Source organism: Elephas maximus, chromosome 20 (genome assembly GCF_024166365.1).
Source record: "Elephas maximus indicus isolate mEleMax1 chromosome 20, mEleMax1 primary haplotype, whole genome shotgun sequence".
Taxonomy (NCBI): domain Eukaryota; kingdom Metazoa; phylum Chordata; class Mammalia; order Proboscidea; family Elephantidae; genus Elephas; species Elephas maximus.
The window spans coordinates 47,154,650-47,179,171 of record NC_064838.1 but is presented as its reverse complement, the minus strand read 5'-3'; the positions used below and the strand labels follow the sequence as shown (position 1 = coordinate 47,179,171).

The following is a 24,522-nucleotide window of genomic DNA, read 5'->3' as shown; positions in this document are numbered from 1 at the left end:
AGGGACCAGTGACCCTCACAGGTGAGCTCTGTGCTGACACCTCACCCAGATGCAACGTCTCTGGATTGAAAACCAGGCTCTGAGAAGCGGGTGTGTTTGGGCCGTCTCCAAGCAGTCGCTGATTCCACAAATATTTACTGGACAGCCGCTACATGCCAGGTTCTGCTCTGGGGACACAGCAGTGACAGCAGGAAGAAAGCTGCGGCCCACAGATGGCACAGGCTCACAGCTGGGGTCTGCGTGGATTGCAGGTCTCTGGGTTTGTGGTTGCTGCTTGTCCTGTCATGCGCATGTGTAGACATGTACCACAGGGTCACTATGTGGTGTGTTGTCTGGGGTCTCCTTGCTTCTTCCTCTGGGCCAGTGGTGTCTGCAGGTTTGGGAGGATGCCCATTGCCTAAGTACATCGTGGTGGTGTGGGCAAGGGAACCTCTCTCCTGCCTGCCCCTTGCTCAGGCACTGGAAGGACCCCTGCTGGGTGGGGAGCAGCCCTTTCCTCTCCCATCCTCAGCCAAGCCTATGGCTGTCGTCAGGGGGTCACCAGGGGCTCCAGGACCTGTCACTGATCATGGTCACACAGCTCCTATCCCCAGGTGCATACATGAACAGGTAGGTCTCTACAGGCATGGTACAAACAGCATGCCCAAAAGGGACAATCAGAGGTCCTCACCCCAAAGGGGACAATCAGAGGTTCTCACCCCAAAAGGGACAATCAGAGGCTCCTGACCTCTTAGGTGGGGTCATCAGGATACCCCTCCCCATTAGGTAGCCAGGGCTGAGGTCTTCTCTGCCCCTTTCCAGAGTATTGGCCCTGACTCTTCCCTCCCAGGAGACCCAGTTGGTTGGGGACATTCTTGTCTGCCTCCATCCTGCTGTCAAATGATGCCAGCCGCTCCAAGTGCCCACTCAAACTGTGCCAAGTGAGCCTGCTAGCATTCCTTCACCTGGATGACTCCTGTGAGACAAGGCTGGGGTATGAGGACCCCTCTCAGCCACATGCCTCATGACAGTTCCAATCCCATTAGGCAAGCCAGTCTTCCTCCAGGCACTATTGCCTTGCCAGCTAGACCTCTGGCTTAACGAGAAGGACCATGGCAGGGGCTAGACGATCTGCCCTGGGCAGCTCTTGGGAACTCACACGTCAAGACGGGAGCTGGGGTTCCCAGAGCCAAGATGTGAGTGTGTGTGCAAGTGTGGTGGGGTCAGGGCTCACAAGTCTGGTGAGGCTGGTAGGGCCACGGGGAAGGCTTCCTGGAAGAGGGAGTCCCGGGCAGCAGTGAGAGGGAGGCACAAGCTCTCTGGGGGCCAGGGGAGGCAGGTTGAGGTGAGGCTCAGGTGTCCCTGTCTGAGCCTATGCCACCGGCCACCCCTTCCCCCGCCCACCCCCACAGTCCTCTCTGTGGCTCCCTGTGGCCAGCAGCTCTGCAGCACTCGGCTCTGCTCCACAACGCTCAGCTCCGCTCTGGGAAGGCCACCTCCCCCCTGCCTTCCTCCTCCTCCCCCTCCTTCTCCGGCTGTCACCACTCACCACTCATAGCCTTGAAGGGGTGGGGACCCCAGGGCTGGACACACCCCACCGTGGCCCCAGAGCCCAGCTGGTCGGACAGACGCACGGTCGGACGCAGGACCTCAGAGCCCCGAGGTGGGCAGTGTGCCAGGGTCCCTCACGGCCTCCTCAAGGTCAGTGCCAGCTGGAGATGCAGCTACTCTGGGGCCCCTGAGACCTGTGGGGCCCATCTTAGGCCCCTCATCCAGACCACAGGCCCCAAAGTGGGCTTTACCCCAGGTGCACCTGAGCACCTGAGGCAACAGGACCCGGGGCAGGGGCACCCCTGTGTCTACAGGCCAGCCCAGGCCTGGGGGCGTCTATGGGAAGAGGCCCCAGGCCGGGGTCCAGCTCTGGCCCTGCCCACAGAGGCCACACCGGGGACACCCCGCACCGGCCATGGGGAGCTAAAATTGGAAAGTGGCGAGTGGGAGGCAGCTGACAAAGCTATTTCGCGGGCTCTTCACCGTGCTCTGGTTTCAAGCTCTTGCTCCATTAACCCGATCCCCGGGGCCTCTCTCCCCCCACTCGGCCCATGAGAAGGTGCCTCAGCCTTCTCAGCAGGAGTCAGGTCCAGCCAGCAGCCCCCCACCCCCTGGGCATGGAGGATTTTCCCTTATCTGAGACTGCGGAGGGGCTTGCTGAACACACCTGGTCCTGAGGGGAGGCAGACAGAAGCCTGCACCAGGCTCACTGCATGACCTTGACAGGTCCTTGCCCATCTCTGGTTCACGACCCTCCATCTGTATAATGGGGAGAATGCTGACTGGGGGGACCTAGGAGAGCTAGCTGCAGGGCAGGTGAAGGAGATCTGGGGGAGGCTCTAGGGTGGGAGCCACCGCCACACCAGCCACTTCTCAACCCAGGCCAAGAGGGGAGTCTGGATGATCCTCCCTTTAATTCAGGCCCTGACTCATGACAGTCTGTACCCACATGGCCCTTGGGAAAGCCCCAGGCCAGACCAGAGCAGGGTGGGAAGGGCATAGGTGCTAGCTGAAGCCCCAGGGATGGCCTGGCCTGGCAGGACTCCTGGGGATGAGCCAGGCCCTGGCAAGAGGGAGCTAGGCTCACCCTGGGCCTGATACCGATCAGCACCTTGGACAGCAGCCAGTGCCCTCCTTTGGTGCCCGCCTGGCCCTTCCTGGCCCCACACCTGCTATACCAGGGTGCCTGCTCAAATAGCACGGCCTCCGACCAGCATTCAAGACCTGAGTGCACAGGCACTGAGACAGTGGGCTGGTGCTGCCCCAGAAACAGGCAGGGACCAGGGACATGGTATTGCTGGGGCTCAGGGGTTTGTTGGGGGAATGGGGGTCAGTGAGAGCCTGGAGGCTGGGGCAGGACCTGGGGAAGTCACAGGGTCTCAGGGAAGGAAAGGCAGCTCAGGGAGTGGGGGTAGGTCAAAGGAGGGGCCTTAGGGGAGATGACTGAGGAGGATGGGGACCCTGGGGGCTGGGAACGTTACTGAGGTGATGCAGATAGGGTTTCTCCATATGAAGGTCATGGGGGCTTTGGCAGGAGTGGTTTTGGCAGAGGGTGGGGACCGGCCTGCCCAAAAGATATGAAGGAATAGATGCAGTGAGGAAGACAGGCTGAGAGTGGAGACTAGGCTTCTAAGGGGAGAGCTGGGAGCTAGAGGGGCATCTAGGATGGGGCACTGGGTGTTGGGGGTCCTGGAAGGAGTGGGGGACACAGGGGACATGGGAGGGGAGAACAATGCCACAAAGTACCCAAGGAGTAGGAGGGGCAGTCTCTCATCAGAGTGGGGCCTCCACCACCTCAACTGGGGACCATGAGGTGGGGCTTGGCAGGGCTGGCGGCTGCAGTGTCCTCACTAAACCTGTGTCCCCAGTCCCTTCCAGGCTATGGGCATCAAGACGGCATTGCCTGCGGCCGAGCTGGGCCTCTACTCCCTGGTGCTGAGTGGGGCCCTGGCTTACGCAGGCCGAGACCTCCTTGAGGCTTCACAAGGTAACTTCTGAGCCTTGTGGCAGAGAGTGGGGCCCTTCTTCCCTAGGGCCCTCAGGGTTCCATCAAGCAAGGCCAGAAACACACAGGCTCCAGACCCAGGGTGCTCCCCAGGCCCTGGTGGCCAGGTACAGTCACAGGGACATGATGCAGAGACACTGACAAAGACAGGGTGATGCTGCCTCGGCGACGAAGTCAGAGACCCAGACTCAGACACACAGGAACCCAGAGAGAAGCAGACAGGGACAGGGACATACCCAATACTCTCCCCTCAGGGTGGGGGCCAGTCATAGGGACTGGGGATGTGTGAAGGGGCCCCATCCCCTGAGGCCACACTCTGTTCTCAGATGGGTCCCGCAGGAAGGCCTTCCGGGAGTCTGTGAGGCCTGGCTGGGAGTACATTGGCCGGAAGATGGTAGGTCCCCCAGACCTGAAGAATGTCTCAGGGGCCCTGACCCTTGGTACATCTTCCCCATCCCACGCCTTTCCTCCACTCTTCCCTGTTTCTGAAGTTCCCATGTAACAGAGGGCAAAACTGAGGCTCACAGTGGGGAGAGTTTCTGCCTTGAGCTTCCGCACCTTCGGCATCTCCACTGGCCCCTCCTCAGTTAGGAGATGGGTCCTGTAAGTGGAGATGTACTTCAGCAGGGGCCTCCAACACCACCCTTCCCGGGAGCAAAACAATAATGGTGGAATGTCAGGCAACGTGCTCTGACTACACCAGGAGCTTTGAGGGGCAGGGCAGCCCACGTGGTGCCCCTCATTCCTCTCTATGCCTGGGCCCTTCCCTCACAGGGGAACAGAGGGACCTCCAGCCACTGTTGCCTCTTAATGCATAAGAAGAATGTGGGGGGCTGGGAAGGTACTGGGGCCCTGACCAGCCCAGGTGCCAGCCCATCCTGTCCCCTCCCCCACTTTAACCTGCCGGCCTCCTCCTGCGTGGGCCCACCTCAGGATGTGGCTGACTTCGAGTGGATGATGTGGTTCACTTCTTTCCGCAATGCCATCATCTTCGCCCTCACTGGACACGTGCTGTTTGCTAAACTCTGCACGATGGTAGCCCCCCAGGTGAGCTGGACCCAGACTACCCCAGCTGCCCCCTCCTCTACCTCCTTAGGCACAAGGGTTGGGGAAAATCCATGCTGGGTCCCAGCCCCGACTGAAGCTGTCTCCCTGTCCACAGCTCCGCTCCTGGATGTATGCTGTGTATGGGGTCCTGGCCGTGGTGGGTACGATGGGCCCTAGGTACATGCTGCTGTTGCTTGGCCACTGTGTGGGCCTCTATGTGGTTTCACTCTTGGGCCAGCCCTGGCTCTGTCTCGGCCTTGGCCTGGCCAGCCTTGCCTCCTTCAAGCTGGATCCTCTCATCTCCTGGCAGGTGTGCAATGGGCAAGACTGTGTGAGGGGTGTGGGGATGGGACCCCAAGCCTCTCACCTCATCCAAAGCCCTTGCCTCCCAAGTATCCCCAAGTGTTCCCCTTGCTTTCCCACTCATTTCCAAGCCCTTGACTACAGAGTACCCCTGGCCCACAAGGTGTTCACCTTCACCCCAGCAGGGAGGTGTCTGGCTCATTCTTTGCTCTATCCCAGCCATGAAATTGACGCTCAATGTCCAATGTTGACTGGTTCTGGAAGTGAGGAAGGGACAGGGCCAGGATGGGCCCCTGTGGGAAGCTGGGTAGGCTTCCCGGAGACAGGGGCACACTGGTGAGCTGGTGGCCTGTTCTCTCCCATCCAGAGCGGGTTTGTAACAGGCACTTTTGATCTTCAAGAGGTGCTGTTTCATGGGGGCAGTGGCTTCACGGTGCTGCGCTGCACCAGCTTTGCACTGGAGAGGTGTGCCCACCCTGACCGCCGCTATTCCCTAGCTGACCTGCTCAAGTACAATTTCTACCTGCCATTCTTCTTCTTCGGGCCCATCATGACCTTTGACCGCTTCCACGCCCAGGTGAGGGGTGCTCTGTGGGCTCCCAGGGCAGGACTAGGCCTCTCCTGTCTAGGGAGCTCCCAGAGTGAGGTCGGTTCTCCCACCTCAGATAGGACTCCCTGGGCAGGCTGTGTCCCCACACTCAGGCATGACTCCAGGAAGAAGCCCCTCCCTCCTCAACACAGGGATCACAGAGCATGGAGGTCCCCCTGCTGCTCAAATGGGGTTACCAAGAGAGGTCTGGGTGTGGGTCTCCCCTGGTAGCCTGAGAGCCCTCCTCAGACTCCAGGTAGCCTGTGTCTCTATCTATCCTCAGGCAGGAATCCCAGGATGTAGCCTGTCTCCCTTTACCCTCAGATCCCCAGGGAGATGGTGATCCCTCTCAGACAGGGCACCTCTGGCAGTGCTTGCCTCCCCCCTCAGACGCTCTGCTCCACACCTGCCCCCCCCCCAGGTGAGCCAGGTGGAACCGGTAAGGCCAGATGGCGAGCTATGGCGCATCCGGGCCCAGGCAGGCCTCAGCGTGGTGGCCATCATAACCGTGGACGTCTTCTTTCACTTCTTCTACATCCTCACCATCCCCAGTGACCTCAGGTTCGCCAACCGCCTCCCAGATGGTGCTCTCGGTGCGTGCACGCAGGGACGGGAACTGGGATCACCAACCCAGGAAGACCTTCCCTCTGTGCCCCCCTCAGCCTCACAGCTGGGGAAGCTGAGGCCCAGAGAGGACACAGTACCTAACCAAGGGTGGAGGATTTATTCCTTGAAATTCATGAGACTTGGAGTTAGCTTTGTCCCATGACAGGGGAGCCATATCTGACACACCCCGCCCCACTTCATGGAGGCCTCAGGCTGATTTCCACAACTTTGGAGGGGGATTTTGTGGGCCAGGCAGAGCTCAGCACCTCCCCCAGGAAGTGGTCTCTGTTGGGGCGGGCTTGGCCCAAAGACCACCCCCAGAACAAGGCAAGAGCGGTCACCAAGGGATGGGGCCTAGAGCCTCCCCAGGAAGTAGGGGGCGGGGGTCTCTGTAGGGGCTGGCCCAGCGCAAGAGCCTCCCCCAGGACCTGGGGAAAGCGTCTCCTTGGGGAAAGCAGACCTCAGAGCCTCCCTAGGGATTTAGAGGCCCACGGAGGGGAGGCCAGCGCGGCGACCCCCCTCCCGCCGCCCCCGTGGTGACCGCGCCCTTTCCCCAGCTGGCCTGGCCTACTCAAACCTGGTGTACGACTGGGTGAAGGCAGCTGTCCTATTTGGCGTCGTCAACACGGTGGCGCGCCTCGACCACCTGGACCCTCCCAAGCCTCCGAAGTGCATCACTGCGCTCTACGTCTTCGCAGAAACGTGAGTACCAGGCCCGGGGGCATGCCCCTGGGTCCCCGCCTTCCCATAGCCTGGTCCCATCACATCCAGGGAGGCTGGAGCCCGGCTGATTGCCACCTGTCTGCACTCCCTTCACAGGCACTTTGACCGTGGCATCAACGACTGGCTTTGCAAGTGAGTTGGGCAAGAGTTGAAATGAGGGGTGGGGTAGGGGGTGGCCACATCTATCCAACTAGGAGTCTAAGCAAGGCAGTACTGAGATTGAGCCACGTTTGTAAAGATCACCCCTAGGCCAGAGGAAGCAAGAAGGGCTGTGAGAGGGTCATGGCCGAAGTGGAGGTGAATGACATAGAGGCTTGGACTGGGGAGGGGGCCCTAAAAGTGGGAGAGAAGTGGTGGGAGTAGAGAGACACCCAGCAGGCAACGTGAACAGGGGTTGTCCATGGGTTGGGGAACTGAGAATGGGAAGAAGATGACTCCCAGATTCCTCTCCACAATCTGTGAGGATGGAAGTGTGTGGTTTCCAGAGATGGGTTTTAGAAATGTTTGAGATCTGAGAGACATAGAGGTTCATGGGCATGGTTGGGGCTGAAGGTCTGCAGTTCAGAGAAGGCTGGAGGACTCATGGAACTCTAAGCATCATGAGTGTGTGGGGGTGGTCTTTAGGCCATGGGAGTATATGAGTCCTGAAGATAGAAAGCAGAGCAAGAGGAGAGATGGGAAGGCCAAGACTGGGCCTGGAAGGATTCTGGTTGGGGGCAGAAGAAGGAGCCAGCAGAAGGGACTGAAAGGAGTGATCAGAGGAGCGGTAGAAAAGTCAAGACCGTGCTATACCCTGGAAGCCAAGGGAAGACCATCTTCCAGAAATGGTGGGGACAACTGGGTCAGATGTTGCTGAGGGTCAAGGAAGGTGGAGACTGAGCACTAGTGTTGGTGACGTGGAGGTTTCAGCCTTTCACTGGAGAGGCAGGGGCAGGCAAGGAGTGAAAGGAAACCCAGGAACTATATGGGAGTGTGTGGACAACTGTGTGGACACGTACAGCACTGTGATGCTCTTAGGAGGCTGGGGAGGGTCCAGGTGGTCGAGGCAAGCCACCGTGTTCATGACGCCAAATAGGACGCCCAGTGTGGATGACATGTTGGATGTTGGTGTGGAAAGATGAAGGATTCAACCTGAAGTCTTCGGCTTTTTCCATGAAGTAGGAGGCAAGGTCTTCAGCAAAGAGATGCAGGGTTGGAGGCATGGGGAAAAGCAGCGTCTGTGCCTCCCCTCCTCCCTGCTCTGCCTGGGTCCACTACCACACCACTCATGCACGAAGGAGAGCTATGGGTGGAACAGCTATTGCAGAGCATGGGGGAAGCTGACTAGAGAAACCTTGGCGTTGAGCAGCGAGGTGGGGTTGGGGGCAGTGAATTGATGGACTCCAGTATGTGAAGGCTCCCCCATTAGGGCTTTGCTGCTTGGAGGAAGATGAGGAGGAAGAAGTGAGGGATCAGGATTTTTAGGCTATTTATAATGATGACTCATGTGACATAAGCCTGTTAAGGAGGGCGATGATGATGGGAGGAGTTGCAAGATGGGAAAGGGGTCAGTGAGATTGAATAGATGGAGCTGGGGAGCCAGAAGGTCAGGAGGGACTGGGCAAAGAGTGAGAATTAGAAAGGAGTAAAGTGCAAGTGGTGACAAAGTCAGGGGTGTGGCTATGGAAACGGGTGGCTGGGGCGGTCAAGGACAGAGAAGCCAGTCACTCAACGGGTCTTCCACTGAATTCATCTAACAAATATTTATTGAGCACCTACTATGTGCCAGGCACTGTTCTAGGCACAGGGGATACAGCAGTGAACATGGCAAAGACCCTGAACTCATGGAACTTAGAGTCTAGTGGGGAGAAACAGACCGTAAACAAACACATAAATAAGATCATTTTAGAGAGTGGTAGTGTTATGAAGAAAATAAAACAGTATAATGGGATAGAGCCTACCTACAGGGTAGATACTTCTTTAGTTGGGGTTTGGGCAGGCCACTCCGAGTGGGTGACATTTGAGCTGACACTTGAGTGATGAGGAGATCTAGGAAAGAGAATTCCAGGTAGAAGGAACGACAAGTGCAAAGGCGTTGAGGCAGGACCCAGCTGTATATGTTTGAAGGACAGAAAAACCAATAAGGCCAGAGCATAGTGAATGGGACTCAGGGAGCCAGACTAGATGAGACCTTCTATCTATAGTGAGGGGGTTGAGTTTATTTTAATTGCAATGGGAAGCTATTGGAGGGTTTAAACACAGAGGTGATATGATCTGCGTTATATTGTCAGAAGATGCCTCTGGCTGCTGTGTGGAGAAGGGACTATAGGGGAGGGGCAAAGGCAGAAGAAAGGAGACCAACTTACAAGGCTCTTGCAATAGTCTATGTGAGAGCTATGGTTGCCTGGACTAGGGTGGTGGTAGTGGTGGTGGTGAGCAATGGTCAGGACTGAGTGGAGCCAATAGGATTTGCTGAATCAGATGTGGGCGGTGAGGGAATATGAGAATCCAAGATGGCACCAAGGCTTCTGCCCTGAGCGAATGAATGGATGGCGATGAGATGAGGGTGAAGCAGGTTTGGACAGGGATGGAGGAATAAGTGTTCAAGTGGAGATGTCTAGTAGCAGTCAGATATACTGCTAAAGACAAACTTGGGGTCATTATAGAGACAATATTTAGAGTCTTAGGTCTGGATGAGATCACCTGGGGAGTGAGTGAAGATCACTAGAGAAGATATGAAGTCTGCGGGCTGAGCCTTCCACATTTTGAAATCGGGCAGAGGAGGAAGAGCAGTCACCTGAGGGCAGGACTCTTCAGTGTACCCAGGGTGATAGGGTTGAGGAGGGCTGCTCTGTTGTGTATCTTCTGCCCATCTTGTACCTGTCCTTTCCCATACTGCCATCGGCCCCTTCTCCTGCCTTTCCTGCAGGTACGTGTACAACCACATTGGTGGGGAGCACTCTGCGGTGATCCCAGAGCTGGGGGCCACAGTGGCCACATTTGCCATCACCACTCTGTGGCTGGGGCCTTGTGAAATTGTCTACCTGTGGTCATTCCTTAACTGCTTTGGTCTCAACTTTGAACTCTGGGTGCAGATGCTGGCAGAGTGGAGGCCCCTAGCACGAATTGAGGTGAGCAGGGAAGGTCTGGGGCTGGGCTGGCTGGGTCACTGGAGGGGGCAACACTGCTACTCCCTAGAGTTGTCCAGCCACACTTGCCCCCCAGTCCAGAACTTTCTCACCACCACTTTCCTGGTTGTCAGGGCAATGACTCACCCTGTAGGAATCCTGCCCTCCCTACCCTCTGCCCTTGTGTTCTCTACCTATGAGCCACTTTTCTTGGCACGAACTGGAGCCCCAACAAGGGCAACTGTGGGGCGTGGGCCACCAGGGCGTGCCTGTGTTGGTCAGTCCTGCCTTTTCTCTGGACCTCAGTTTCCCTATTTTCAACAATGGGAGAGAGCTGGCCTGGGACTCCCAGAGACCCAGCATATCCCCAGGCCTGAGCAGCCATATAGGAAGGCCGCTGACCACTACGTCCTCTTTCCTCTGGGCTTCTTGTCCTGCTGCCGACGCTTCTGTGGATGGGCAGGCCTCACTGTCGGAGCAGATGTCCCGCAGGGTCCGGGCCCTCTTTGGGGCCATGAACTTCTGGGCCATCGTCATGTACAACCTTGTGAGCCTGAACAGCCTCGAGTTCATGCAGCTGGTTGCCCGGCGCCTGCTGCTCACAGGTGAGGGACAGGGATGGGGCGATGCAGAATGTGCCAGGCGTCAACCTTGAGGAACATGACCTTCTGAAATGTTCTCCCACCTCACCTCCCCCCAAGGACTCAGCAGGGTCCGTCAGGTGGGGAGAGGGCTGGGGCGAGAGCACAGTCACTGAGGAAGGGGTGCTGCCCCAGGCATTGATGTCCTGTCCCCAACACAGGGTTCCCCCAGACCACGCTGGCCATCCTGTTTGTCACCTACTGTGGTGTCCAGCTGGTGAAGGAGCGTGAGCGAACCCTGGCACTGGAGGAGGAGAAGCAGGACAAAGAGAAGCCAGAGTAGGTGGGAGGGGGAAGAGGGAAGGGTTCAGCTCAGCTACGCCTGAGACCTGACCAATAGAATAAAAGACTTTTCTACCACAGCGTGGCTGTTCCTTTCCCCTTCTCCCAGTGGTCCCAGGTACCTTGTCCATGCTGGATAAGGAGCTGGAGGTTCTGGGCCCCAGGGAGGGGAGTCAAGCTCTTGGAGCACACAGAGTCTAGAGTATAGAGACCACCGACCTTGGCAACCCAACAGCTGAACACTGAAGCCCCGAGTCTTCCAATCTCCTGGTACAGACGCTTTAAGCACCTCATTCCGGACCCTGAGCTGCTTGCTTAGAAGGCACTTTATTCTTCTTAAAGGAGACTTATCCACACTGCGAGGTGTGCTTGGTGGGGACATTCCCCATCTGACAGGCAAGGAGACTGGGTCCTATGGGGAACTTTACCCAGCACACACAGCCAGGCTGGGGCAGGGCCAGGACTCAGCACAGGGCACCCCCAGTGGTTCTGGTTCATAAACCAAGAAGGCCCAGTGGGGGATATGGAGACACTGGCGAGGCCTGGAAGTCTTCTCATCTCTGCCTGAAGGCTACCAGTGGGCAGCAGTTTTCTTTCCCTGGTCAAGTGGCCACTCAAGCACCATGATGGGGTCCAGGGGGGCTCTGGCCTCTTCCAGATTCGCCCCTGCATTCCCCTTGAGGCCAGGCCTGTGTGGCTGCAGGATGGGGGGTGCTTGGGGTGGGTGCTCTGAGCTGGTCACATCTTGGTCAGGCGCAGCACGTTGAGCCGCACAGGCAGGAAGGTGGCTCCTGCTGCATAGGCGATCTCCCGCAGGACTCCCTCCCACTTCTTTTCCTCCTCGTTGTACCTGGGAATGGGCGGAGGGGAAGGGTGGGGATGAGGAGCAGGGACAGGGAGCTTGGTCAGCTGAGTTTATCAGCGGAGAGGGCTGGCTGGGTGCACCCTTAGCCCCAGGCCTATCCCAGGAAGCTCTGCCCTTAGGGAATCCCATGCTCAAGGCCCATCCCCAAAGAACACTCACCCCACACTCCAGGAAGGCCCACGCTCCCCAGGAACAGCTACCTCTCAAGAATTCCCCCACTCCTCTAAGCCAATCTCCAGGAAGGTCTATATGCCTCACCCTGCATTCCTTCTTCTTGAGAATTTCCATTCTCAACATTCCAAGAAGTCCCCCCAAGTCTCACTCTCCCAGCAGCACTGTGCCCTGAGGCTGCCTGCAGCAATGGGGATAACTGAGATTCAGGGGGTGCCCCAGCTGGCCAAAACCTCTTCTCCCAGCCCCTATGAAGGACCAGCCATGAAAAGCAATGGCTTTGAGAAGCTGGGGTCCAGCTGCTTCCTAATACTGTCCTCAGCCCTCCCCTTCAGACCCATCATCCAGGAGGGAGAGAAGAAAGGCCTGGCTGCCTTTCCAGGGGGCCCCTTTTGCTACCTGGGCCCTGTTTCTGTGGATCTGTGCCCTAAGCTTGGGGTCAACTCCTGTGAAACTGTCAATGCTCTACAGCAGGGCGAGGTGCCACGTGTGCAAACTCAGACTTGCTAGCCAGACTAGAGAGAAATGGGCCTGAGTGGGGGGCACTTGCTGTTCCTTCCCCACAGGCCCACTGGAAGAGGGATCGGCCTTATCCCCAGGAGAGCTTGCCAAGTGCCTGGTGCCCAGCCAAGGTGCCTGGGCTGGGGGCACCTGCCTTGCTCACACTTCCCACCTTGCCTCCTTGGGGCCGGGCTCACCTCCAGATGTCATTGAGCTCTGTGGGGACCAGCTCCCCAGACTCAGTCTCCAGTGTGGCAAAGCCGCCGATGCCATAAAGGGTGCCCGCCAGGCTGACAAGGCTGAGGGAGCTGCGCTCCTGCGGGAAGGCCTCAAAGGGTGCCCACCTGGAGGGGAGGGAGTGAGGGAGTGCATCACAAAGGGGGCCACGGGTGACCCCAAGCTCAGTGACTCCCTGCCACCCCAGCGCTCACAGTTCCGCTGCACCCCTCTGAAGCTTGAATCCCAGGCTCTCTCCCAGACTCCCAGCACTGCCCTGTTTTCCATCCCTCTCAGAAATGCCTGCCTGCTGCCCCTGCCTGGGCCTCATAGCATGACAATCCGTTTCCTCCTGTCTTCATTCCTCCCCAACCTCCTGTCCCCCCTTTCCTTTGTTGTCCCCTTGTCTTTCTAGCCAACCTGCCCAGTGAAGTCCACTGTGAATCCCCCAGTGTCCCTCCTCCCCTGCACTAACTGCTGCTCACTAACTCACCACCCAGCCCCCAGCAGCCCCCAGGCTCAGAAGTCTCACCCCTCAGGGGCAACTTAAGCCCTTAGCCCCGTCACTGTGCTATGCCCTCTTCTCCCTTCACAGCCCAGGTGTCTTCACTCCCTGCAGCCAGAATCTCCCCTCCCTCATTTGGGCCTCATCCGCACCCTCCAAAACTGCTCTCACTGAAGTCTCTAGCCCCTGTGGGGCTTTGAAATACAGCATACTTCCCCCCACCCACCGCACGTCACCCCTCCAGCCACTCCTCAGACTCTGTCCCTCAGGACTTGGATCTTAGCTTCTCCCACTTACACCCTCTCTCCTGAGGGAGCTTGTCCCCTCCGTTTACTGTTGACCGCAGATCTCTCCCTCCAGCTCAGCCCTCTCCTGGGTTACGCACCTCTCTGCCCCAGGGGGCTCCCCCGGAACTGCCCCCCCAGCACCTCAATTCCACATCTCCTAGCTGGACCCTCACTTTTCCTAACCCCACTGGTTCTCCAATAAATGGCTTCCTCACCCCCACTCAGAAGCATCCTCGTCTCCCTCTCTCTCACCCCCAACACCTAATCATTCGCCAAGTCCTATCTCATCTTTCTCCTAAATTCTCACTACCCAGCGTGGTCCATGGAGCAGCAGCATCAGCATCGCCCGGGCACTTGTTAGAAGTACAGCCTCTCAGGCCCCATCCCAGATCTGCTGAACCAGAATCTGCATTTTAACAAGACTCCCAGAAGACTCAGGGGCACATTACAGTGTGAGAAGCCCTGGTCTAAGGCTTTCTCCCCTGCCCCCTCCCCACTGTGCCCTCAGCTCCCGGCCAGCATCACCTTTTGCTACGGCCACCCTTCTGGCCTCCCTGCCTCCTAGGAAGTCCCTAATCTGTTCTCTAAGTCAGCTGGCATGCAGGGTCTTAGGAAAACCCAGGTGGGAGCTTAAAATTCTTCACAGGCATTTCATTGCCCTCAGGATAGTCCCCTCAGTCCTGCTCATCACCTCTCCATCCCCAGCACCCACCAACCCCACTCCTCTTCAGCCATCACACTCCATCCAACCTGAGCAATGGCCTTGCCTCCAGTGTTGTTGTTAGGTGCCAACAAGTCAGTTCAACTCATCACAACCCTAGACCCTATGTATGTACAACAGAATGAAACAATGGACCCTACCTTTTTTCCTCTAAGTGCTTTGGCACCAACACTGCTTTGCCTGGGGCATCCTTCTTCCACTCACCTTCAGCCCTTTTACTAGCTGAGCCCTCCCAGTCTTCTCCTTCCTGGCTACCCAGAACATGGCAACTTCTGTCTTGTTCACCAATATGTCCCTATCACCAGGCCCATGCCCAGGTATGGTCCCTGAATGAGGAACCCCTTCCCCATCCCTGGAAGTCCCCTCTTGCAAAACACACTGGCCACAACCCTTGCCCCACCTTTGGGGGTAGACCCTTCCCCACCTCACTGCTGGTCAGAGGACAGGGATTATTGCTGCGGTGCAATGGCATCACTATGGCTTGTGTCACCCAGCGCAGTAACTCCTGGTGCCACCCCCCCATAGGCCTCCTCCCGTACCAGACCATACATAGTCCTTAGTAATATTTTTTGTACTAATGTTACTCGTAAATTGTAATTCCCGTAGCACTCCTTCTTTTCCTTCAATTACGACTTCATTCTCAAAAAAGTTATTAATATAGGTTCACAAATACTAATTACCACAACACTGTAGCTAAAACACCAGAAAATTGACAAAATCAGCGACTATAAAGACACTAGCAGCAGTGAAAACAACAGCAGGTGCTTATAGTCCAGTGAGTGGAAATCATGCGATTTGAAGCCTCCTGTAATTGGGTAATGACAGCTCTGACCAGAGCCCACTAAAACCCAAAAACCAAACCCGCTGCTGTGAAGTAGGTTCCGACTCATAGCAAACCTACAGGACAGAGGAGAACTGCCCCGTAGGGCTTCCAAGGAGCGGCTGGTGGATTTGAACGGCTGACTTTTTCGTTAACAGCCATAGCCCTTAACCACTACGCCACCAGCGTTTCCAGTAACCCCATAAAAAAACCCCATAGCAACCCTATATTAGAAAATTCAAAAGGTAAATTAGCATAGTTTTGGCCTTGTAGGTATATGGACACGTGTAAACTGGGCTTACAAAATATGTCCTTGCTGTAGTAACTAAACTACAGGGGTATTTCATAAAAAATAAAAAAATAAACTGATGAAACTGCACAAAAATTTTTCAGTCATTTTGGTGTCCATTCCCCCTGATAGTGTCACCTGGTGCGGTCTGCACCCTCGGCATCTCCCTAGTGATGCCACTACTGTGGCGACGTCCAAGCTCAACAGCTGAGACCCAAGATGGGGGCTGGCCCCCATCTGGGCAGACACAGAGAGGGCAACCACAGGCCCTAAGCCACATAGCACAGCACACAGCTATCCTGCCTTCCTGGGGTGGTGGGCGGGGCAGTGGCCATACTTGTTGTCTGCAATGTTGTACACCTCAGCGGAACTGGTCAGCCCAGTGTTGGTGACCCCAGCAGCTACAAAAATGCGACCATCATGGACCGCGGCCCCAAAGAGTGAGCGGGCAGTCTGCATGGGTGCCAGCTCCTTCCACTCGAACTTCTTGGGGTCATAGACGCACATCTTGTTCAGGCACTTCCTGTGGGAGGGGAGGAGGCAGTGAGTGAGTGGATGGAAGGGGAACAGAGCCGCCCCTCCCTCGGCCCAGTCACCCCTCCCTCCCAGCGCAGCCAGTCAAGCCGTGACAGCTCGGGGAGATTCTGTTTCTGCTCCGCCCGAACCTCACCTGTCGCTGCCTTTGCCACCAATGACGTAGACAAGGTCCATATGAGAGAGCACCGCGTGGCCGTACACGGCATAAGGCAGCGGGTCCGACTCGCCCCATTTGAACGACCTGGAGAAGACGGGAGAGGATGGAGTTGGGGCGAGCGCTCGGCTCAGACCGTGCGCTCAGAATCCGTCTCTCCTTTCATCCACCCATCCAACACATATTCCAGGTGCGTCCAATGCACTACAGGAAGTCCCCAGACCTCTCAGTTCCTCGCTCCAACCCCACCCCACCCCACCACCCAGGGCCATGGCCCCGCCCCCGCCCCAACCCCTGGGCGCTGGCTTCCCAGCCCCCACCCCCCCGTGTAGGACCAGCCCCCGGCCTCTGGTCTCCCGCCGACCTCCGCTTCTCGGCCCCAGGGCCCCGGCCCCGCCCCCAGCCCGCTCCCCGGCGGGTCCCCAGCCCGCCCCGCCCGCGCTCACAGCCGGTCGTAGCACATGACCGAGTCCAGGCTGAGCTCGCCCTCCTTTAGCTCTCGGCCGCCGACCACGTAGATGGAGTTGAGAGCCTCTCCCAGGCCGAAGAGGCAGCGCGGCAAGGGCAGCGGCGGCATCCCGAGCCACTCGGAGTCCAAGTGATCAAACTGTGGGCCGGGCCGGGCGTCCAATCAGCTACCGCCCTCACCACTCCAGCCCCAGCCCAGTCCCGCCTGCCACTCCGGGTCACAAAGGAGATCGGGACTTCAGGGAGGGCCAGCGCAGCCTGGAGGTGTCCTCCTCGCCACACAGTACCCCTCTTCCACTCCAGGCTAAGAGCAGGTGAGGCCTTCCTGGGGTGTGTGATGAGGTAGGTGCCCAGGGACCACCATTATAGCGATGTGATGGGGGCACCACAAGGTGGAGCTGAGGAGGGGGCTCTGGGACCCAGCTGTGGGCTGCGCCCTGGCACCGAGCTGCCCCTCCCCCCTCGAGCACCTGCGCAGGCCTCACTGAGCACACCACTCACCAGAGTCCTCATTGTTGTCTGTTCCTTGCTCACACCATCTCCCCTTTACCTGTCCTTCAGAAACACCACCATCCTCTCCATGTCTCTAAATTCCACCCAACTGACAAGGCTCAAACTGGTCTCCAGGAAACCATCCCAGCGCTCTGAGATTCCACAGTCACACCCCAACTTGAACTGGGCACTCTACTGGCCCTTCCTTTCCCCATCTGTACAATGGGAGGACTAAACAGGATGGTCCCTTTGGGACATCCTGTGTTCCAGGCTCCAGACCTAGGTCTCATGCAGACACTCTACCCAGGACCCCTGCGCTGGCCCTGCTCCCCCTCACTGTGCCTGACCCCAACCCATGTGCAGGGCCAGGGCCTCCAACCAGACGATCCCGGGGCTCACATCCTCCTGAAACCCTGACACCCAAAATAGTGCAGCTCAGTCAGCTGCTTCGGGCTCTCCCCAACCTTGAGGCAAGTAGCTGTCAGTCTCCCTGGTCTACATCTTATCCTAGAACCAGTGACATTCCCTGACAAGTAGACACAGTCCTCTCTTGGCGCCCAAGGCTGCCTCAGTGCCCAGATCCTGGCCCTGGCTGCCCCCTCCCAGGGCTGCCTGGCACCTGCAGAAAGTATGCGCTCATGGGGTCCTCTTTGCTGTCCTCGTTGTAGAAGATACCTCCGGCCACAAAGATCTGGTTCTCCTTGGTGACGAGGCTGACATGGTTCTTGGGGATCTGGGTGGAGAGGGAGGTACAGTAGCATTCGTTGGCGGCCGGGTCGTAGGCCACGGCGCCCTCCTCGCTGATCATAAATATGAGGTCCTGCAGGAACATGCCGAAGCGCAGGGTGTCGTTGAGGATCCCGGGGAGGATACGTTCGCCCTCCTCCTCGTCCTCCTTCTCGGCCTCGGGCTCGGCCTTGGCCTTGCCTATGCCCTTATCAGTCGCCTTGGCTCCGGCTCCCTCCTTCTCTTTCTTCTCCTTCTTCTTCTTGCGGAGCACGGTAATTCGGCCCTCGTGCGCATCCTTCACCATCTGCAACTTGCGCAGCAGTTCCGGCTGGGCGCGAACCAGCGGGTGGCGTTCCACGCGGCTTTCCAAGAAGGAGCGCGGGAGCAGGCGGCAGCGCACGCTCTCGAAGACGGTGGGCAGCGCGCGCTGGCGCTCAGCCTGAGTCTCCGCGTCGCCGCCGCCGGCCCACCGCATCACTGCCTCGAATACCGCTTCCTCCTTCTCCACGTTGAGGCCATCGCTGGAAATTATGGCGATGAGCTCGTCCGCCGAGAGGCCGAGGAAGTCGGCGTCGCGCGCCACGAGCGCGAAGCGGGCGCAGATGAAGTCGCGGGCGGCCACGGCGAGGCGCGCGCAGTCGAGCAGGAGGCCTAGGCGGAAGACTGCCAGGCAGTTGGCAAGACACAGGCGCTTCTGCAGGAAGGACACGCAGATGGTGAAGATGGACGGGATCTGGAAACGGTGCGCCGCGGCGAACAGCTCCTGCACACTCGCCTCGTCCAGCGCGATCTCCGACGTGTACAGGTAGTGCAGCACCTGGGCCATCACGTCGGGGGACACTTCTTCCAGGCGCAGCTCGCCCGAGGTCTCGGGCTCGGCCAGGAAGCGCGCCCGGAAGTAGGGGCTGCAGGCGGCCAGCACCAAGCGGTGGCACGGGAATTCGCGCTCGCCCGCCCGCACCACACAGTCCAGGAACTTGCCGTGGTCCAGCATGTCCTTGAGCCCGTCCTGCAGGAGTGTCTGCTGGTACAAGCGCTGTTCCTCGAACTGCTCCAGGCCCAGCGCCATGGTGGGTAGCCTAGGGTATGGCGACTGGGACGCGGGACTTCGGTGCTCCCCTGCCCTCCTACTGAGGCACTCTGGGTCTGCGCAGCTGTCTTCGATGGGCTATATATAGAGGCGGCCTAGGCCTGTAAGGCGAGTAGTCTGGCCTCCTGCGGATGACGTGGAGGGGACAGCTGGCCAGAGGCCCTCTCCCCCAGCAGCCTTGACTCAGTCCAGGGGACTCATGGGATGGGGTGGGGGTGGGGGTGGGGGTGGGGTGATGGTGGAGAGCGTCTGGACCCTCCACGCAAAGATGAGGGCCTCGCTGCTACATTTCTGAATAGAACGCAGTGAGGCCTTGACTCTGGATTCCTTAGTTGGGCAATACCCCTGGGTGGGATGGCGAGGGGAGGGACGGCAAGCTCTGACTTTCAGCTGAGGGAGGGGGAAGCATTGGAGCCCCTCTTCCAGGGTCTCTTTTCTTTCATGCCTTTCGGGCCTTTCTTCCTCTCTCTAGTTTATCCCATTCCAGCCACTTCTGGATACTGCTGTGAACTTGGCTATAGCATTCACCCTGTGGCGGCCTTGTTGCCCCCACCTTTAAAATGGGGAGAACTTTCCCCTTTCTGCCCCAGCTCTGAGCCCCTCCTCGAACTGCAAGGAACTATCTTAGGTAAACAAGGTCACCACTTTCCTGTGGGGTCTGGGGCAGGTCAGGTCTCCCTGTTGAGCCTCAGTTTCCCCTCATACACAATGAGGAGATGGGGAGTTGAGCTCTAAGGCCTCAGTTGGGCACTGCTGAGGTTCAGAAGCTCCGAGGTGTTGTGTTCCTGGGAGTATACGCTAACATTTTAAGGTGAGGGACATGCTAAAATATTGATTTCCTAGGATTCTAATATTCCAGGTGTTTCAAGCCCCCGAGTTTTAACATTCTAGGGGAGTGACATTCTGGATTCTAATGTTAAAAAAGTAACCTTCTTAAAAGTTTAATATTTGTAATATTCCAGGACTTTAGCTGTCTGTCCTCACTGGTCTTGGCTATACTGGGCATGGCCTGAGCCTGCCTGGGGAAGGGCCCTATGCCCAGTACAGAGAAGTTGGCACAGCCCTGCTTGGCCTCAGGGCCCTTGCTACGGTCTGAGGGGTCTGGGTTGAGACCCTGGACAGCCAGTCCTAGTCCCTACCCTGCCCTGGACTCCTGACACCCCCACCCCCCACACACACATCAGCCTCAGCCACCAAGATTAACTTGTTCCCCAAGTGCCAGAGGCTGCAGCTGCGGGTTAAATTTAGCCCCTGGGGCACCGGTGTGAACTGCTGTGAAGCACTCCCCCATCATTCCTGAGTCATTTGTTTATAGCCCCAGGCTTGGGGGGAGGGGGCTGGGGGAGAATGTAGGGCTGGGTCAGGACTGAGTCACCTCCCCTTTTGTGATCTCAGGATATCACTGCCTGTCCCTCCTTATCAGTTTCTTCACCTGTCGCTAGCTTACCCCACCAACAGGTCCCAAGGGGGCACAGCACCTGGGCAGGCCTTGGAGGTGTTCCTGACGATCTTGCCAAAGGGGCAAGGGCTCGCTCAGGAAGGGCAGGGGGTGAGCTCCCAGGTCAGCTCTGTGCCATCCCAGACTGCAGACATTTCCAGCAAGCACATCAGTGAAGAAACTAGGCTCTGAGAGGCTCAGCAATCTGGCCAAGTCACATAGCTGGCAAGTGGCTGAGCCAGGATTCAAACCAGGTCTGCCCACCTCCAAAACCATGGGAATCCTTCCCTACCTTGCTAAAATACTCACTATGAATTAACTAACCAATGTGTGTATGTATTGTATTCTCGTTTTACAAAGGCCAGGACAAAAGGTACTAACAATTAGTTTATATTTATCAAATGACTCAGCAAGGTATTTTTAGATTGTGATGAATCCCGTAGTGCTCACTCCCTACCAGGCATGCCACTAGAATATTTATATGTTGCTCATTCATTCATCGAGAACCTACTGTGCGCTGTTGTCAATGCTGGGGATTCAGCAGTGAACAAATCAGGCAGGAATTCCTAACTTCATGGAGCTTACGTTCTGGGGAAGGGGAGGAGACAGCAACAAATAAATAGTTATACAGGACGTCAGATGATAACTACTGTGGAGACAGGGAAGAGGGCATGGAAAGTGACAGGTATAGGATAGTAACAGTTTTAAATGGAATAGTCAGGATGGACTCACTGAGAAGGTCACCTTTAGGCAGGTTCAAGCCATGGGAGAGGAGGATTCCAGGCAGGGGGGAAGGGCATAAGCAAAGACCCTGAGGCAAGAGAGTGCCTGTCCTGTTCAGGGAACTGCAAGGAGCCCAGAGGGCTGCAGCAGTGAATGAGATAAGCAGGAGAAGATGAGGGCAGAGAGGTGAGTCTGGGGAATCATGTAGGGCCATGTGGGCCAGTGGAAGGACTTTGGTTTCTCCCCTGAATGAAACAGGGAGCCATTGTTTGTTTGCTTTAACTTTTTATTATGGAAAATTCAAACATACAGAAGTAGAGAGAGTAATGCGATGACCTTTGATGTACCCATCACCCACATCATCAAGTCAGGGCAAATCTTATTTCCTCTCTACCCCCACCCACTCTATTCATCACCCAGGGGAGATGCGCATAGGTACCCAGCTTTGTTGTTTTTGTTAGGTGCTGTCAAGTCCATTCTAGCTCATAGCAACTTTATGTATAACAGAACGAAATGTTGTTTGGTCTGTGCCAACCTCATAATAGGCGATATGTTCAAGCACGTTGTTGCAGCCACTGTCTCAATCCATCTTATTGAGGGTCTCCCTTGTTTTTGCTGGTCCTCTGCTTTACCAAGCATGATATCCCTCTCCAGCAGTTGGTCCCTTCTGATGGTATGTCCTAAGTAAATGAGACAAAATCTCACCATCCTTACTTCTAAGGAGCATCCTGGTTGTATTTCTTTTAAGAGTGATTTGTTCATTCTTCTGGCAGCCCATGGAATATTCAGTATTCTTTGTCAACATCACAGCTCAAATGCGTCAGTTCTTCTTCCGTCTTCTTTTGTTCCTTGTCCAGCTTTATTGCAGTACAATTGGCATGCAATAAACTGCATGTATTTAAAATGTACAGTTTGTTAAGTTTTGACATATGTATACACCCATGAAGTCACCACCACAATCAAGATAGAGAACATATCCATTATACATAAAAGTTTCCTTGTGCTCTTTTTTTTATCCTTCTCCACATCCCTCCCCGCCACCCCCTTCATCCAAGACAATCACTGATCTGCTTTCCATCACTATAATTTGTTTGCATTTTCTACTGTTTTATATAAACAGAATCATACACTGTGTACTCTCTTTTTTTTGGTCTGGCTTCTTTCACTCAACATAGTTATTTAAGCTTCATCCAGATCGTCTACTCATATTTTTAACTGATAGTTTCTGCCTTCATTAGGAGTCTTATCACATGGAAAGGGTCATTTAAGAGAAATACCATGCGAGGTTTTAGAGACAACTTGCACTCACCTTGCCGGGCTCAGGGAACACCTTACTGATGTACCAAGAAACCCAATAAAGTCCGCATCCCTCTTGCATGAGCAGGCCCCACTCTGGTGGAGAACCAGCATGCCAGCAAAGATGTAGGGTCTGGGCTATGACCTGGCCATTGAGTATTTACTTAAGTAGTCCTATTATATGTCCATATGTGGGAGACTGTTGTCACACTTGGAGGCCTCCAACATCTCTCAAATGGCCTTCCTATGTTTGGGGCAGTTCCTATATCAGTAGTGCCATTTCCCCAAGGTAAAAACCAGAGCTTTTTTTCCCAGCTTCCCTTGAAGCTGGAGACACAGACGTATGACTGAACTCCACCAATCCTGTTCAGTGATCCCAGACTTCAATTCAGAAGTGGAAGCAGGAGCATGTAGAATCTGTTTTGGTGAGACTGGCTGAGGGACAGCACTGTTAGAACCTCTGGAGTCCACTCCCCACTGTCCACTGTATGAGCTCCCTGGATTGAAGGGAGTCCCTCTGACATCACCAGGCAAGCCGAGCACCACCAGTAAAGGGAACTGACCAAGAGCTCTGCTAACAGTAAGTGACCAGGTGAAGTGTTCTTCTTCCACACCAGGTCTGAGACTCTCCTCCCCGACCAAAAGGCATTGGGTGGTCTGGCCTGGCCTGGTAACTCCCTCAAATAGCACCACCAGGGACTAGTGGAAGCCCCAGTGGCACCAGATAAAGCAAGCAGATGAAAATAACACTGCAGAGACTCTGAAAATTAAGTTGTCATTGGAATCACGGCCCACAAATGTAGGCTGCATGCTAAACCTCATCAGGGTGACTGCCTGCTAAAATGAAAGATTCAAAGTCTCATAACATAATGGACAAAATGTCTAGGATACAAAAAAAAATTACTGATCAAGAACCAGTAAAATCATAACTTGAATGAGGAAGGACAACCAACTGATGCCAACACCAAGATTAATCAGATGTTGGAATTATCTGGCAAGGATTTTAAAGAAGCTGACATAAAAATGCTTCAACAAGCAATTACAAATTCTTTTAAAACAAAAAATCTCAGCAAAGAAACAGAAGTTATAAAAAAGAATCAAATGGAAATAATCCAAACCCATTGCCATCGAGTCGATTCCAACTCATAGTGACCCTATAGGACAGAGTAGAACTGTCCCATAGGGTTTCCAAGGAGTGGCTGGTGGATTCAAACTGCCAACTTTTTTGGTTAGCAGCCGAGCTCCTAACTACTGGGCCACCAGGGCTCCAATGGAAATAATAGAACTGAAAAATACAGTAACAAAAACTCACTGGGTGGCCTCAATAGTAGAGTGGAGATGACAGAGAATAGAATCAGTGAACCTGAGGACAAATCAACAAAATTTCCCCCATCTGAACAACAGAGCAACAAATAGACTGAAGAATAAGAAGAAGAAGAAAAAAAAAAAGCCTTGAAGACTCATGGGGTAATAACAATAGACCCAATGTTTGTATCATTGGAGTCCCAGAAAGAGAGAAGAAAGAGAATGGAGCTGAAAGAATAATTGAAGAAATAATGGCTGAAAACATCCCAAATTTGGTGAAAGACACAAACGTATGGATTCAAGAAGTTGAGTGAGCCCCAAACAGTATAAACCTAAAGAAATCCATGCTAAGGCACATCATAATTAAACTTCTGAAAACTAAAGACAAATTAAGAAAAAAAAAATCTTGAAAACAGCCAGAGAGAAATAATACATTACCAATAAGGAAGCAGCAATTCAAATAACAGCAGATTTCTCATCTGAAACCATGGAGGCCAGAAGGAAGTGGCTCAATGTTTTTCAAGTGCTGAAAGAAAAACTGTCAACCACCAATTCTACATCAACAAAACTGCCTTTCAGGAATGAAGGAAAATAATCATTAAAAAAATCTACCAAAAAAAAAAAAAAAAACTAAGCAACTTTGAAGAATATAAGATCAACGAAAAAATCCAACTGCATTTCTGTCTACTAACAATGAATACGAAGAAATCAAAATGTAAAACCTAACACCACTTGCAATCACTCCAAAGCAAATAAAATTTTCCTGCAAACTTTAAAACGCTGATGAAAGAAATCATAGCAGACCCAAATAAATGGAGAGACATACTGTGTTTAAGGAGTGGGAGACTCAACATAGTAAAGATGTCAGTTCTTCCCAAATTGGCTTGTAGGTTTAATGCAATTTGTAACAAAATTCCCGAAAAGATTTCCATAGACATACAGACAAGCTTATTCTAAAATTTATATGGGAAAGAAGAATAGAGTGGGAGGACTCTTTTTACCCTATAGCTACAGTAATTAAGATTGTATGATAGTGGTGGAGGGATAGACACATAGATCAGTGGAACAGAATAGAGAATCAG

The 24,522-nt window shown here is 55.0% G+C and overlaps 2 protein-coding genes across 2 annotated transcripts; one reads left to right on the top strand and one right to left on the bottom strand.

The window, feature by feature from the left end:
- Window positions 1-618: 618 nt before the first annotated feature.
- HHATL (hedgehog acyltransferase like) lies at window positions 619-10,895 on the top strand. Its single transcript, XM_049863465.1, has 13 exons — window positions 619-1,175; window positions 1,392-1,680; window positions 3,399-3,517; window positions 3,862-3,929; window positions 4,469-4,582; window positions 4,698-4,892; window positions 5,253-5,462; window positions 5,896-6,067; window positions 6,638-6,782; window positions 6,900-6,935; window positions 9,712-9,913; window positions 10,374-10,515; window positions 10,713-10,895. The coding sequence occupies exons 3-13, from the start codon at window positions 3,412-3,414 to the stop codon at window positions 10,832-10,834; spliced, it is 1,512 nt and encodes a 503-aa protein (XP_049719422.1). The 5' UTR covers window positions 619-1,175; window positions 1,392-1,680; window positions 3,399-3,411; the 3' UTR covers window positions 10,835-10,895.
- Window positions 10,896-11,147: 252 nt separating this feature from the next.
- On the bottom strand, window positions 11,148-18,694 carry KLHL40 (kelch like family member 40). The gene is made up of 6 exons (XM_049863464.1): window positions 17,479-18,694; window positions 16,346-16,506; window positions 15,879-15,986; window positions 15,546-15,731; window positions 12,568-12,714; window positions 11,148-11,683 (listed from the first exon to the last, which is right to left on the bottom strand). The coding sequence occupies exons 1-6, from the start codon at window positions 18,655-18,657 to the stop codon at window positions 11,572-11,574; spliced, it is 1,893 nt and encodes a 630-aa protein (XP_049719421.1). The 5' UTR covers window positions 18,658-18,694; the 3' UTR covers window positions 11,148-11,571.
- Window positions 18,695-24,522: the final 5,828 nt, after the last annotated feature.